Source organism: Moschus berezovskii, chromosome 13, assembly GCF_049115385.1.
Source record: "Moschus berezovskii isolate FMDL1 chromosome 13, NW_MosBer_1.0, whole genome shotgun sequence".
Lineage (NCBI taxonomy): Eukaryota > Metazoa > Chordata > Mammalia > Artiodactyla > Moschidae > Moschus > Moschus berezovskii.
Window position 1 is genome coordinate 4911607 of NC_142472.1, and position 13329 is coordinate 4924935.

General features: G+C 45.5%; 1 protein-coding gene across 1 annotated transcript in view; it reads left to right on the top strand.

Annotated features, from left to right (window-relative positions):
- The window catches only part of EFNB2 (ephrin B2), a 49536-nt gene extending 36484 nt beyond the window's left edge, over positions 1–13052 (top strand). Inside the window, exons 3-5 of the mRNA XM_055426662.2 lie at positions 6283–6375; positions 7110–7223; positions 9364–13052. Of these exons, the coding sequence (XP_055282637.1) occupies positions 6283–6375; positions 7110–7223; positions 9364–9752 (596 nt within the window). The 3' untranslated portion in view covers positions 9753–13052. The remainder of the gene's footprint in view (positions 1–6282; positions 6376–7109; positions 7224–9363) is intronic.
- The last annotated feature ends 277 nt before the right edge of the window (positions 13053–13329 follow it).

The window sequence follows — 13329 nt, forward strand, 5'->3', positions numbered from 1 at the left end:
GGACCTTGGAAAACCATGGTGGTGTGTTCGCCATTTCTTTAACTATAAAACCACAGAGGAAAGCATATAAAAAAGAAGAAGTTAGAAGTGATTTTTTTTTTTCATCTTCCTTTTGACACATTATACAGATGTTTTTGTTTCAAAAGTTTTTATTAATTAAAGCAAAGGGCAAGTTCCTTTTGGCATTTAGTGATTGCTATCATTTCCATGTTTAGAATTTTTCTTCGAAGTTGTCATATGAAAGGATAACTATGGTAGCCAGGGCATTAAACTACATTGAGTTCTAGAAACTGAATCCCTATGTCTTTAATATATATTTTGAATATGCATCATATGTTTTGAATTTGAATTCACGTCAGGGTGTCAGATAGGTAGGTCTTAGCTCCTTGGGTTGTATGCTCGTATTCAGTAGTTGCGTTTTTCTCAGCCTTCTGGTTCTCGGCTTCCGTAGCTCAGTCCTGTGTCTTTCAGAGACTCGCAGTCTCGCCCGCTGTGCGGAAGGAGCAGTGCCCGGTCCGCGCGCCGCGTGTGTCCCAGTGGCATCGCTCTGCCTTTTCAAGTCGCTCGCTTGCTTTCGCTTCTTTCAGCTCCTCAGTGTGCCGGGAAATAGGCTTCAAGTTCCTCCAGTTCTTGAGTTGAGTTTCGGGAGACCCGTGTGTAGAAGGGCTGTCCGAAGAAACCAAAATCAGCAAAGCCAGCCTCAGATGACACGGCGGACACGGACAGTGCCAAGAAGATGATGCTGACAGAGGATTTTCATAAAATGCTCTTCGTGTCATAACCAAATAAGAGCAAATTATGTCATGTGCAGCTTCGCATGGACGCGAAGTTTGTATTCTTACTAGAAACCTGAACTCTCATTTCCTGACCCTATCTGCTTAGTATCTGTCTGTCTTTGGTGCATCTCTCTGGTGAGAAAAGGATTTGCTTTGGGGATGTCCACCCACCCCCGCCCCACCATCCCATCCCCATCCAGGAAGCTACATTTTAAAATGGTCTAGGGACTTCCCTGGTGATCCAGTGGCTAAGACTGTGTGCTTCCAATACAGGGTCGAAGGTCTGATCCCCGGTCAAGGAACTAAGATCCCACAAGCTGAGAGGTGCGGCCATGAAAATAAATAAAGAAAATAGCATGAAATAACTGCATAGGATATCTCGATGTTTCATTCTTTCCATCATAACCCAAGAATGATGGATATGCTTCGTTGGGAGGTGCCCACTCTAGAATTTCTTGGTGCTGACCTCTCTGTGCGCGGGCCGGACCCATGTATGCGTCGGCACGCAGCCAGCAGTTAATTCTCCTTCCAGGAGGTGGAAGACCGAAATAAAACCAGCCGAGATCCAGGACTCCAGCTCACCCTCCCCCCGGTGCAGAGCCATAACCACCAAGTGAAGACACATTAGAATGCGATAGGACTTCCTCTCCGTGGGCACAGCCTAAAATCGCAGCCAGAAATGCAGTCTGCCGTGCCCACTGCTTCTCCATTACTCAGATCGCCAGCACGCTGCCTGCCTGCAGCAAGGGAGAAACCGCAGTTAAGTCCGCGTACAAATACACCGGCAGGTGCAGATGTTCGCGGAGCAGTTTTCAAACGTGAAGGGAACTTTTAGGCTATATGAACTCAGGGTATTCCGCCCCCCACCCCCAAGCCGTGATCTCCACCTACTTAAAATCAGGCCCTGAGGGAACAAGCGAGTGATTTCAATACACTCGCTCAGTGCAATTAGATCCCAGAAGCAAAAGCTTTTAAAAGCAGGCTATAAAATGCCCATGTTTCTTTATGAACTCTGCTTTCTAACTAGATAGAGATACTCTTCTGATAATTTTTGATTTGATAAAATCTAGTTTTTCTCTGAGTTAAGGGTGAAGGGGGAAAAGTCTGGGCACTAAAAGCTTAGCTATAACAATGTTATTTTTTCTCTTTCTAAATGATTAAATGCAATTCCATCCATTTAGTACAGTCATACTATGATTGTGGTGGCATTAGATGATGCTGGTTGAGAGATCCAAAGAAAAATTAAGTAGAATGAGGTTAGCAATTTATTTTTACCTTCTCCCAGTTAAAAATCCCCAATACATTCAAATCAACAATAAGAATAATTGCAAAACTGTCTCCTGAAGTAGAAGTAGAATTTACTCCCAAGTATTAGCAATTTCTTGTTGTATTTCAAAGTCAGCCACTAAGCCTTTTAAAACTTGTTGCTGTTGCAGCAGAAATCAGAATATTAATCTTGAGGCTTTATTTCAGAGTTGGTGGCCAATAATGACGTGTCATCAGGTCAGAAGACTTTGAACTGTGCCATTTCTCAAGGTTGGGGGGCGGAGGGCAAGGGAGGGCAGGGGACACCTCTAGAATTAGGACCACATGCCCTACACTCCTTGATAAGAAGGTCCTGAGGAAGACAGACATTAGTTTTTACTGTGAGATTAAATATAAAATAAGCTGCTTCAGTCGTGTCCGACTCTGTGCGACCCCATAGACGGCAGCCCACCAGGCTCCCTGTCCTTGGGATTCTCCAGGCAAGAACACTGGAGTGGGTTGCCATTTCCTTCTCCAGTGCATTAAAGTGAAAAGTGAAAGTGAAGCTTAGTCATGTCTTGACTCTTTGCGACCCCATGGACTGCAGCCTACCAGGCTCCTCTGTCCATGGGATTTTCCAGGCAAGAGTACTGGAGTGGGGTGCCATTGCCTTCTCCATACTAACTCAGGGCAAAAATCCTTTCATGGTGGAACATATAACTGTATTTTTTTTGACCAAGCTGCAGGGATCTTAGTTCCCTGACCAGGGATTGAACTCGGGGCCTCATCAGGAAGAATGCCAAGTCCTAACCACTGGACTGCCAGGGAATTCCCTCTTAACTGTGTTTTAAAGTTTAGCCCCCTTTTATTCATTCATTTTTAAAACTTTTTATTGGAGTACAGTTGCTTTACAATGTTGTGTTATTTTCTACTGTACAGCAAAGTGAATCAGCTCTACATACACATAGATCCCCTCTTGTTTGGGTTTCCTTCCCATTTAGGTCCCCACAGAGCTTTGAGTATAGAGTCCCCTGTGCTGTACAATGGAGTATCAATAGCATATATTGTCAGGACCTACTGTACAGCACAGGGAACTCTGCTCAGTGTTACGCAGCAGCCTGGATGGGAGGTGAGTTTAGGGAGAATGGATATCTGTAAGGCTGAGTCCCTTCGCGCTTCACGGGAAGCTGGGAAGCTACCACCACATTGTTAATCGGCTATACTCCAATACAAAATGAAAAGTTTAAAAAAAGCAACATATGTATCAATTCCAATCTCCTAATTCATCCCACCCACCCCCACTTAGCACCCTTTTAAACAGCCAAGTGTTGGGAAGCTAAAACAAACATTAGGAATGAATTTTTCAATATCTTCCAGTAACTTTGCAACTTCCAAGTGGACTTAGAGGGGAGGGATGCAGAGTCCAGAGAGGAGAGAAGACCCTTCTGCAGTCACGGTGTTCTGCTCCTGGTCCCGCTCCCCATCATCCTCCCCATACCCACCCCAGCAGTGGCCTTGGCCTCAAGAACTCAGCCAAAGCTGCATCTTCAGGTTTCCTTCTGGGAATCTCCAGGGCTTGAGGGTTTTTTTTTTCCCCTCCCCAAGGAATTTAAAATGTCCACAGTAGGAGATGCAAAGCGGTCTTCTTCTCCCACTACACACTTTTCTGCCTGCCGAGTATAGTCTGTGGATGCTAAATTATAGATTGCCGTTTGATTTGAATACTTCTGGAGTTCTTTACGTTTAGGGGCTCCTCAGACATCAGTTTGAGTAAACCAAAGGGAGGTCTCCACGGAGGCACTGGTATTCAGAAAAGGCACTGACCTATAAATTAAAATCAAAAGAAAATCACTCAAATTACGTGCACCCCTCCTGCTTCCAAACTGACAAAGTGGAAGTCGCTGTAGTTTCTGCCTCTGCAGATGCAGTTCTGAATGTCACTCACCAGTCTTCTCTGCTGTGACTTGTCTGTCCTTTCTTGTATTCCTTTATTTTTTACTTTCAGACCTGAATCTTTGATCTTTTTACCTCAAGGTTAAAATAAGTAAATCTATATTCCTTCCCCTTACCTGTTTTTTTTCTTCTTCTGTATATCAACCTTCAAATCTTATTTTTATCTTTGTCGGCTCAGTGTTAAAGTTTTAGCAAGAAACACTTAGTCATTGAACTTTGCACTGGGGTGCATTTATATGTGTATGAATTAGAAAAGATGGGAATTCCACTTCAGTTAAGTAACTAAACCTTTGAGACTGTCAGCCAGATAAAGACATCAGCTTTTCACCATTTTTTCTGTATAAAAACATATCCTAAATTTTGAGAAAACTCAAGTGACAATTATAGCACTGCTCTGATATTGCGCAGAAAGAGTGCCTGCTCACACTTACCCATACTATTCTAGGCCTTTTGGAGGAAAAGATGCCTTGAAATTTAAGCCCAGGCTTGGAAAAAACAAAAGGGAAAGAATACAGAAAGTGGAAAGAAAAAATTAAAAATTTTTTAGAATCGCCAAAGCATGCAAGCTTCTTAGGTATTTGTTCTAACTTATCTGCCAAACATTTTCTCAGACATCTACAAGAGGATACTATCTACTTTTTACTCTTTAAAAAAATTATGATGGCAATTTTTGTCCAGTTTCCCAGGAGAAACTCAGTGTCAGCAAGAACAGAAGAGTAAGATATGATTGTAAGCCTGGACTTTAAGGAAGCACTCAGATAAGCAAAGAGATATTTATACACACAAGAGGCAGCCATTGTTATTAAGGAAAACAGTGAAAGTAAAAGTCAGTAACTTGAGAACACAGAAGCAAGTCAACCGAGGCCTTGTTTTCCAGCTCAGATAATTACCCACAGCATACATATTTCCATGCACACCTGTCCAGATTTGTCTGCTGCCCTGCCGTTTTGGAAACAAACAGCCCATTAAAAGAATGTCTTTGGATGTATTTTTATCAGAAAGTCTGTCCCCTTTTCAGTGCTTTTAAAAGTATAGAGTTAGTAGGCACGATTTTGGTAATTAGAGAAGGGAGACTACTCTGAGGGTCCAGTGGTTAGGAATCTTGGCTTACCATAGGGGCCACAGGTTTGATTCCTGGTCAGGGAACTAAGATCCAAAATGCCACACAGCATGACCAAAAAAGGGGAAAAAAAGAAAGAGGAAAAAAATAGAAAAGGATTTATACGGCAGAATTGGATATGAAACACTTATGTTCCCTGCTCCTTGAACTGTGGAGGAATAGAAATGTCTAACCATCCACCTTCTTTTCTCGTCTGGAACTTGACCTGTAATTTAAATCCTGTCCCTCAGCAAGTTAGCTAGCAGCCTGTCTTTTTTTGGCTTTAGTTACAATGCTCTTCAGAGAACTCACTGTCCTGAAGAGATAGACCTTTGTCTTCAAATAGAGTAGGGCATGGACTGTTGAGAAAAAAAAGACACTGAGAATGGTTAAACATCCTGCCTTCCCCCTCCTCCTCGAGGTGGAAAGGGAATCGAGCTGGTGGACCTGAACCAAGTCCTTGCCTTATGTCCCCAGCTGCCCCGGGCGACTCACAGCAGTGGGCACGTATGGGTCCCTCTGTCCACCCAGAGTTCTGCACCAGGGAGTCTGGTTGATGAGTCTGACCAAGGTTGGTGGCGGTGGTAATAGCACATCCGTTCATTCCGGTCGAGTACGAAATGATGGAGGAGGAAAACTCCAGAGCTGGAAGTCGTGAATTCTCATACAACCTCTTAAGCTCCAGAAAGGCTGGGGAAAGAAAAAGAGGCATGGGAGTCTCCTCTCTGAGTGTTTATAGAACTTGGACGCTTGACAATCAGGGAGCATCAAGGTAATTGTTCTTGAGGCAGGAAATCAGTAGTAGAGGAAGCAGGTGCTGGGTGATGATTACCACGTTTTGAAATTACCGTATTTACTGTAATGCTCTTTGGAGGCTGAGCTCCAAAATAGTCAGCTTTTGGAAGAAGCCATTCCTTTTATCTACAGACTCAGACGAAATCCGTTGATTATAAAGGGAGGAGAAAGCGCTTAAGTCCATTGGAAACCAGAGGTCATACGTGAGGCAGTGTGGATGACATCCATCGCTCTTCGTTTCTTTATTTTTTCGTTTTGCCTTTCAGCATCCCATACTTTCAACAAACCTGTGACTAAGAGTGAATTCTTATTTTCCGAATTGTTTTCAGACATTTCATGTTCATGTAAACTTGGCTTATTGATTTCCTGATTTTTTCTTTATTTTTTTGTTTTGTCCATTTTATTTTTGATCAGCTACATCAAATGGGTCTTTGGAGGGCCTGGATAACCAGGAGGGAGGGGTGTGCCAGACAAGAGCCATGAAGATCCTCATGAAAGTTGGACAAGGTAAAAAACCGTCTGCTGATTCACGGAGCCTCTGATCTGGTTGGGCCCCCAGCTAGTATGGCTGCCCCCAGGGCTGCGCACACTCGCCTCCACTCACTCTTCAGCTTAGTTTCCAAAGCAAACCTTTCTGCAAACCTCAAGCCACTGACTGAATTCCTTAAGTTGATGCAGCCCACTTCTTTTTATTGGAGACACTTCTAAAAGTTGAGGTCAGCCAGGTTCAGTGTCTATGGCCATGTCTGTATCTGCAGATAGATTTTTCCTTCTTCAAAGCAAAACACCCCCTCTGGTTCACAATTAAAATATCCAGAATGCAAACTAAAATTTCTGCCATTTTGCCCATTTCTGCCTCTTGACTATGGAAGACTTGTGTTCACTGAGCCTTTTCACACAGAGATGACCTCTTGAGCAGAGAGAATTATGCTTCTAATTAGAAATTGGGGTAGTAGTCAGTCAACTTGCTCAGTTAAATTAAAATGTCATCTGCAATGTTCTGCCTGCCAAGTGCAGGAATCCCTATAGTTTCCACAGATGGCCTCACTAGCTAAACCTCTGAAATAACTAGTAGAACTGTTGTGCTTTCAAAGGAAAATTATATTCTTGCATCTCACAGTACTTTGCATAAAGAATCTTATCTTCACTGCTATTCGTGCCTTTTGAGATTTAGATCCAGCTCCTAAAGGTAGATCCCGTCAGATCTCTGTGCTATAAGTAATTGCTTGTTTTTCATATAGATGCAAGTTCCGCTGGGTCAACCAGGCATAGTGATCCAACGAGGAGGCCAGAATTCGAAGCTGGTACAAATGGAAGAAGTTCAACAACAAGTCCCTTTGTCAAACCAAATTCAGGTACAGCAGCGCGACTTGTGTGTGTCTGGCCTGTGTGTGCCCACTTACTGTGTCACATGCAGCGGCAAGTACCTGAGCGCGGGTACTCCTGCCCCAGGACTTGAACTTGTACTTCCCGCAGTCAGTAATCTTTGCTCTCGGTTAGTTATTATTAATTATCCAATCAGAATAAAATAATTCACTCCCACAAACGTCTTGGATTCAAGAGAGCAGAATCCATCAAATCTAAGTGCTGATTATTAGCACTGCTCTTTCAGATCAAAGTTATTTTCATTGGCTGACACTTTATCATGCTGGTTGCAACACTAGCTTCAAGCCGGTGTTAATGTATATATAATTAAGGCTCTAATGTCTCATCTAATTATATCTAATCCACAGAGAGCCTGACTGATCCTCTTCTACATTTAAGGTGGTAACGTCTTAAAATATTGCACAATGCTGCATTTTTCAGGTGGTTTTATCATTTTTTTTCCCCCACGAATTCAGTGTAAAATGAGATATTAAAGGGAGTCCTGGCAAAAGTTTAGAATGCTGGATAAAACTGACTGTTGTGAAACTTCACTTTTTTAGCAGTCCTTGAGCAAATAGCTATGTGTTTATTACCTCTGGAATAAACTTGTGATGTGGTGGTCACTTAGCAGACGTCAGATCCGCACGCCTGGTTGGTAGTCGCACGAATCTAGCATCTGTAGCAATATTCCATCTCTTTCCAAGTGTCAAGGAGGGAAGTTGTTATTTCTAACTTTCAATGACAAGATGTGTCAAATTCTTATGACAAACTGATAAATGGATAATATAATGATGCCAGGCACTTTTTTAGTGCTTAACATTTGGGTTGGCAGTCTGTTCCGTGTGAGAGTTTCTCCTGCCTTCCAGATATATTTTAAGTGTAAATCAAGTAATACAAACGAGTTACGGGTTGAACGTTTTCCCAGGCCCCATCCCTCTTCAGGAGCGCTCCCGCCATCCTGCGGGTAGGCGGGGCTTGTCTTGATGACAGCGGGTTTGGAGATTCCCAGGAAGCCTTCAGAGCCAGAAGGCCGTCCTAGAGCAGTGCCGCCTGAGTGGCTGACCTGAAGACCTGCCACTTCCCTTCCTGCGCCCTGTGGTGGCTGCAGGCTGGCTGACCTGGGCTAGTCGTGGGGCAAGATCAAGGGCCGCCTGTCATGGCCCGTTCTCGCGGCTGATGGATGATGATGTATGGAGGGGAAATGAAGCAGTCTGGGAGCAACATCAAAGCCTCACCTGAAGTCCCGTCTCCCCCCTGGGCTGGCTTCTGCCATTTGCATTTAGCTGTTTTTGTTTGCTTGTTTGTTTGTTTTTTTAACTGAAGTACAGTAGTGGCTCGCTGGTAAAAAAAAAAAATTCTGCCTGCCAATGCAGGAGATGCAGGTTTAATCCCCAGATCAGGAAAATCCCTTGGAGAAGGAAATGGCAACTCATTCCAGTATTCTTGCCTGGGAAATCCCATGGACAGAGGAGCCTGGTGGGTTACAGTCCATGTGGTCGGAAAAGACTCACACGACTCGGTGACTAAAAGAACATAATTTACCATGTCGTGTTAGTGTCAGGTGTATAGCACAGTGATCCAGGTATGCATATGTGCTCTTTTTCAGATTCTTTTCCCTTATAAGTTACTACAAAATACTGAGTATCGTTCCCTGGGCTACACAGTAGGTTCTTTATTGTGCTGTTAGTTGCTCAGTGGCGTCTGATGCTTTGCAACCCCATGGACTGTGGCCCACCAGGCTCCTCTGTCCACGGGATTCTTCAGGGAAGAATACTGGAGTGGGTTATCGTTTCCTTCCCCAGGGGATCTTCTGGATCCAGGGATGGAACCTGGGTCTCCTGCATTGCAGGCAGATTCTTTACCTTCTGAGCCTCCAGGGAAGCCCACAGTAGGTCCTTGTTGGTTTTCTAGTTTATATATAGTAGTGGTTGGTCAATTCCAATATTTCTGATTTACCCTTGCATTTGGTAATAAAAGAGGTGATTGCTTTACCAGAGTCTAGCTGCCAGGAAAATGTTTGGGCCCGCACTGAGTTTTACCACCTGGGCACACCTCAGCAGCGTTCCAGACCCCCCGTGGGGACAGGGCTGACTCTTCTGACTGCTCTTCCCACCCCCATCCTCCCCGCAGGTTCCAGCACAGACGGTAGCAGCGCCGGACATTCTGGGAGCAACATCCTCGGTTCCGAAGTGGCCTTATTCGCAGGGATAGCTTCAGGGTGCATCATCTTCATCGTCATCATCGTCACGCTGGTGGTGCTGCTGCTCAAGTACCGCCGGCGGCACCGCAAGCACCCGCCGCAGCACACGGCCGCGCTGTCGCTGAGCACGCTGGCCACGCCCAAGCGCGGCGGCGGCAACAACGGCTCGGAGCCCAGCGACATCATCATCCCGCTAAGGACCGCGGACAGTGTCTTCTGCCCCCACTACGAGAAGGTCAGCGGGGACTACGGGCACCCGGTGTACATAGTCCAGGAGATGCCCCCGCAGAGCCCGGCCAACATTTACTACAAGGTCTGAGCCTCGGCGGTGCCTGCGCTTCCCGGAGGACACTTACTGTCCCCGCTGCCGCCCGCCGAGGGTCCCAGACCCCCTGTGTCTGCGACGGACTGACGCGCAGCGGGGAGCGGGGACACCCCTTCTCGGAAGAGCCCCGCGGAGTCGGACAGCTTACTAGTCTGTAGCGTTTGGGCCGCGGTGACGGAGGATGCGCCCCCGCCGTCGGAAGACTCGCAGAAGATGCGCGCGCCCCTCTCCTCCGGGTACCACTGGGTACCACGAGTGCGCGCCCGCGGGCCTCTGCAGAAGCCGGGAGACCGAGCGGCTGGTGGGCGGGTGCGAGAGCTGGGAGCATCCCAGGCCCCTGGGTCGCTGGGCCTGGCGGGGCCGCCCTCTGCGTCGGGCGTGGCCCCCGACCCCCCACCCCTGAGCTGCACCCCGGACTTGTCGCACAGACTCTGGCTGCGTGAGGCCTCGGGAGACCACTGGCTTCTGGTCCTCACTGTTGCACACGCTCTGTCACCCAGGGCTCTGCAGGCCTTCACACAAGATTCCCCCCCCACGCCACACTCGCATCACTCACGGGACAGTAATGCTGGGCGTCTCCTACCCCATCCTTTCACAACGACAGCCTCAGCGGAAGGGGCCACACGTTGATAGGAATGGCGTTTGCGGGTAAAAAGGAGCCTTCCAGCCAGATGCTCGGCTGTCAGCCCAGGAAGACAGGAGTTTCGTGAGAAGGGGGCGTGGGGGAGACGCAAAGGCTGGCTGTCTGCAAAGGCGGTTCCGTGCTGCCGCCTCTGAAACAAGATTTGGGAAGGGAAAGCCCCAATTAGAGAGCACAGCACTTTGGTTTTGCTAAGATTTTTAAGAGGCAAGTAGGAGACACAACGACACACACAGTAGATTAGGGTGCATTTGAAGGAATTCACTCTTATCAAATAGCATTGCACAGGAAAAATAAAAGAAAAATAGTCCCTCTCTAGCCGGGTGGAACAAAGGGGCATTGTTGGTAGAGGACCAGGCTTGGAGAGAAGGGTGATTCGGGCAGGACTTTCTTGGTACTGGCAATAGACGTACAGCTGTGAAGCTGTAGGGAAGTCGTCGGTCTGCTTTGGATGTTGTTTAAAGCGGACCCAGCTGCTATACTTATCGCATTTTATTGACACAGGGAGAGCCTTTAGGAGAATAGCAGAGAGCCAAATCTGACCTAGAAGTTTAAAAAGCCAAAGGTCACACGGCTGTAATTGCATCATCGCTGACATTTTTAAGGCATCTTCATGTCGGTAAGGAAGGTCAGACCCCCCCGCCCCCTGATCGCCCCTCCCCTGCCACCCTGTCTCCCCATCTTGCCTTGTGACACTTTGGTTTATGGCGGTGCCGTCCTGGCCTCCGGGCGAGGGGTGGGTGCTGAGCGAGCCTGCAGTCCCGGGTACCATGCCAGGGTGAGGCACACACGGCCACCCTCCTCGGAGTCCTGAGGACCCAAATGATGATGTCGAGGGGGAGAAGGAAGGTAGGATGTGTTTATAATAGGTATATAGAACACAAGGGGTATAAAGTGAAAGAGTTTTACTAATATATATTTTAGAATTGCACACAATCCACGCCAGAAGATGTGAAACTCATTTGTGGCGATTAAGTGGTCTCAAACGCTCCGTGTTTTTTTTTTTTTAATTGGACTGCTACTTCTGGGAAAAATGACATTACTCCAAAAATAACAATAATGGGAGCAAACACAAAAATAACCAAGTCCTCTGAAGGCGTGTCACGTCGCCATAGATTAGGAAGTGCAAGCCCCAAATACCAGGAAATCAGTGCTCACTGCATCGTGTTTTCAACAATGAGAAGATGTCTGTGCTGTGTTTGCCCTCGCCTCATGGGCTGAAGTGTTCGCTAGAATCCACCGGGTCACGTCGAGTGGGCTTCGGCTGAAAGCTCAGCCTGACCCCCTTCCTTCCTCTGTCCCCCCTCCCCTCCCCCTTCCCTGCTGGGAAAAGAAGTGAGTAAACAGGAAACCTACTTTTTATGTGCTATGCAAAATAGACATCTTTAACATAGTCCCGTTACTATGGTAACACTTTGCTTTCTGAATTGGGAGAAAAAAAAAGAAAAAAGAAATGAAGCAACAGCATTTTAAGGTTCTCAGACCTCCAATGAATACCTGCAAAAATGAGTTGTCACAGAAATAATAATTCTTTCTACTTCCTGAACCTGAAAATGGTGTTGGTCCAAAGTGCGTGTGTGTTTGTGTGAGTGGGTGTGTGGTATACATGTGTACATATATGTATAATATATATCGACAGTATATATTATATATATCTATATCATATTTCTGTGAAAGGTTGCCATGGTGACCAGCCACAGTACATATGTAATTCTTTCCATCACCCTGGCCTCTCCTGTACGTGCATTCATACAAGGTTTTCTTGTAAGCCATCAAAAACTGACCTTTAGGATAGGGGAGAGGGGCAAGAAGGGGAAAATGAGAAACAGTCTGATTTTAATGCCTTCGAAGGTGTGCGTCATCAATTGGCTACATTTTGAGTATGTGCTAAACTGTGAAAAAAAATCAGATGAGCTGATGAAGAGTTGCCTGCAAGCAGTTGACAAGTAGTCTGTGCGTCTGTTTTGTGTGTGGTGCAGAATATGACAATCTACCAACTGTCCCTTTGTCTGAAGTTGGTTCAGCTTTGGAAAGTTACTGTAAATGCCTTCCTTGTATTCTCATCCCTAGTCACCTGACTTTGGAATTTGCACCATAATGTTTAAGTGAAGATGCTGTAAATAAGTTCAGATTTTACTGTATATGGATTTGGGGTGTTACAGTAGCCTTATTCACCTTTTTAATAAAAATACACATGAAAAACAAGACAGAAATGGCTTTTCTTACCCAGATTGTGTACATAGAGCAATGTTGGTTTTTTATAAAGTCTAAGCAAGATGTTTTGTATAAAATCTGAATTTTGCAATGTATTTAGCTACAGCTTGTTAAACAGCAGTGTCATTCCCCTTTGCACTGTAATGAGGAAAAAAAAATGGTATAAAAGGTTGCCAAATTGCTGCATATTTGTGCCGTAATTATGTACCATGAATATTTATTTAAAATTTCGTTGTCCAATTTGTAAGTAACACAGTATTATGCTTGAGTTATAAATATTTTTTCTTTCCTTTGTTTTATTTTGATAGCCTGTCATAGGTTTTTTGATCTGCTTTAGTTCCACATTGCAGTTAGCCCCCAGACAATGAAGTCACGTTCCAAACCTGTTTCAAACTGAATTTGTTCTTAAAAAAATAAAATATTTTTTTCCTATGGAAAAAGCGCCTTCAAAGTATTTTCCTTTCCTGCTTGTTTTCTTTTCCTTTGGCTTTCTTTTTTGTTGGTTATTTTAATTTGCCTCCCGTGTTTCTCTGTGGTTGCAGTTACCCAAACCCTTCTGCCCCCAGGCGTGCATGCCCCTTTTTCAAACCAGGCTGTGCGCACGGCCAGCGGGTTCATCACGCCCCACACTGCTGTGTGAGCCCCTTGGTTTCCCCGTAAAACTTGGGAACTCACGTTGTAGCGCCAAGTTTTACATGGACTTCTCTTCATCCTGAG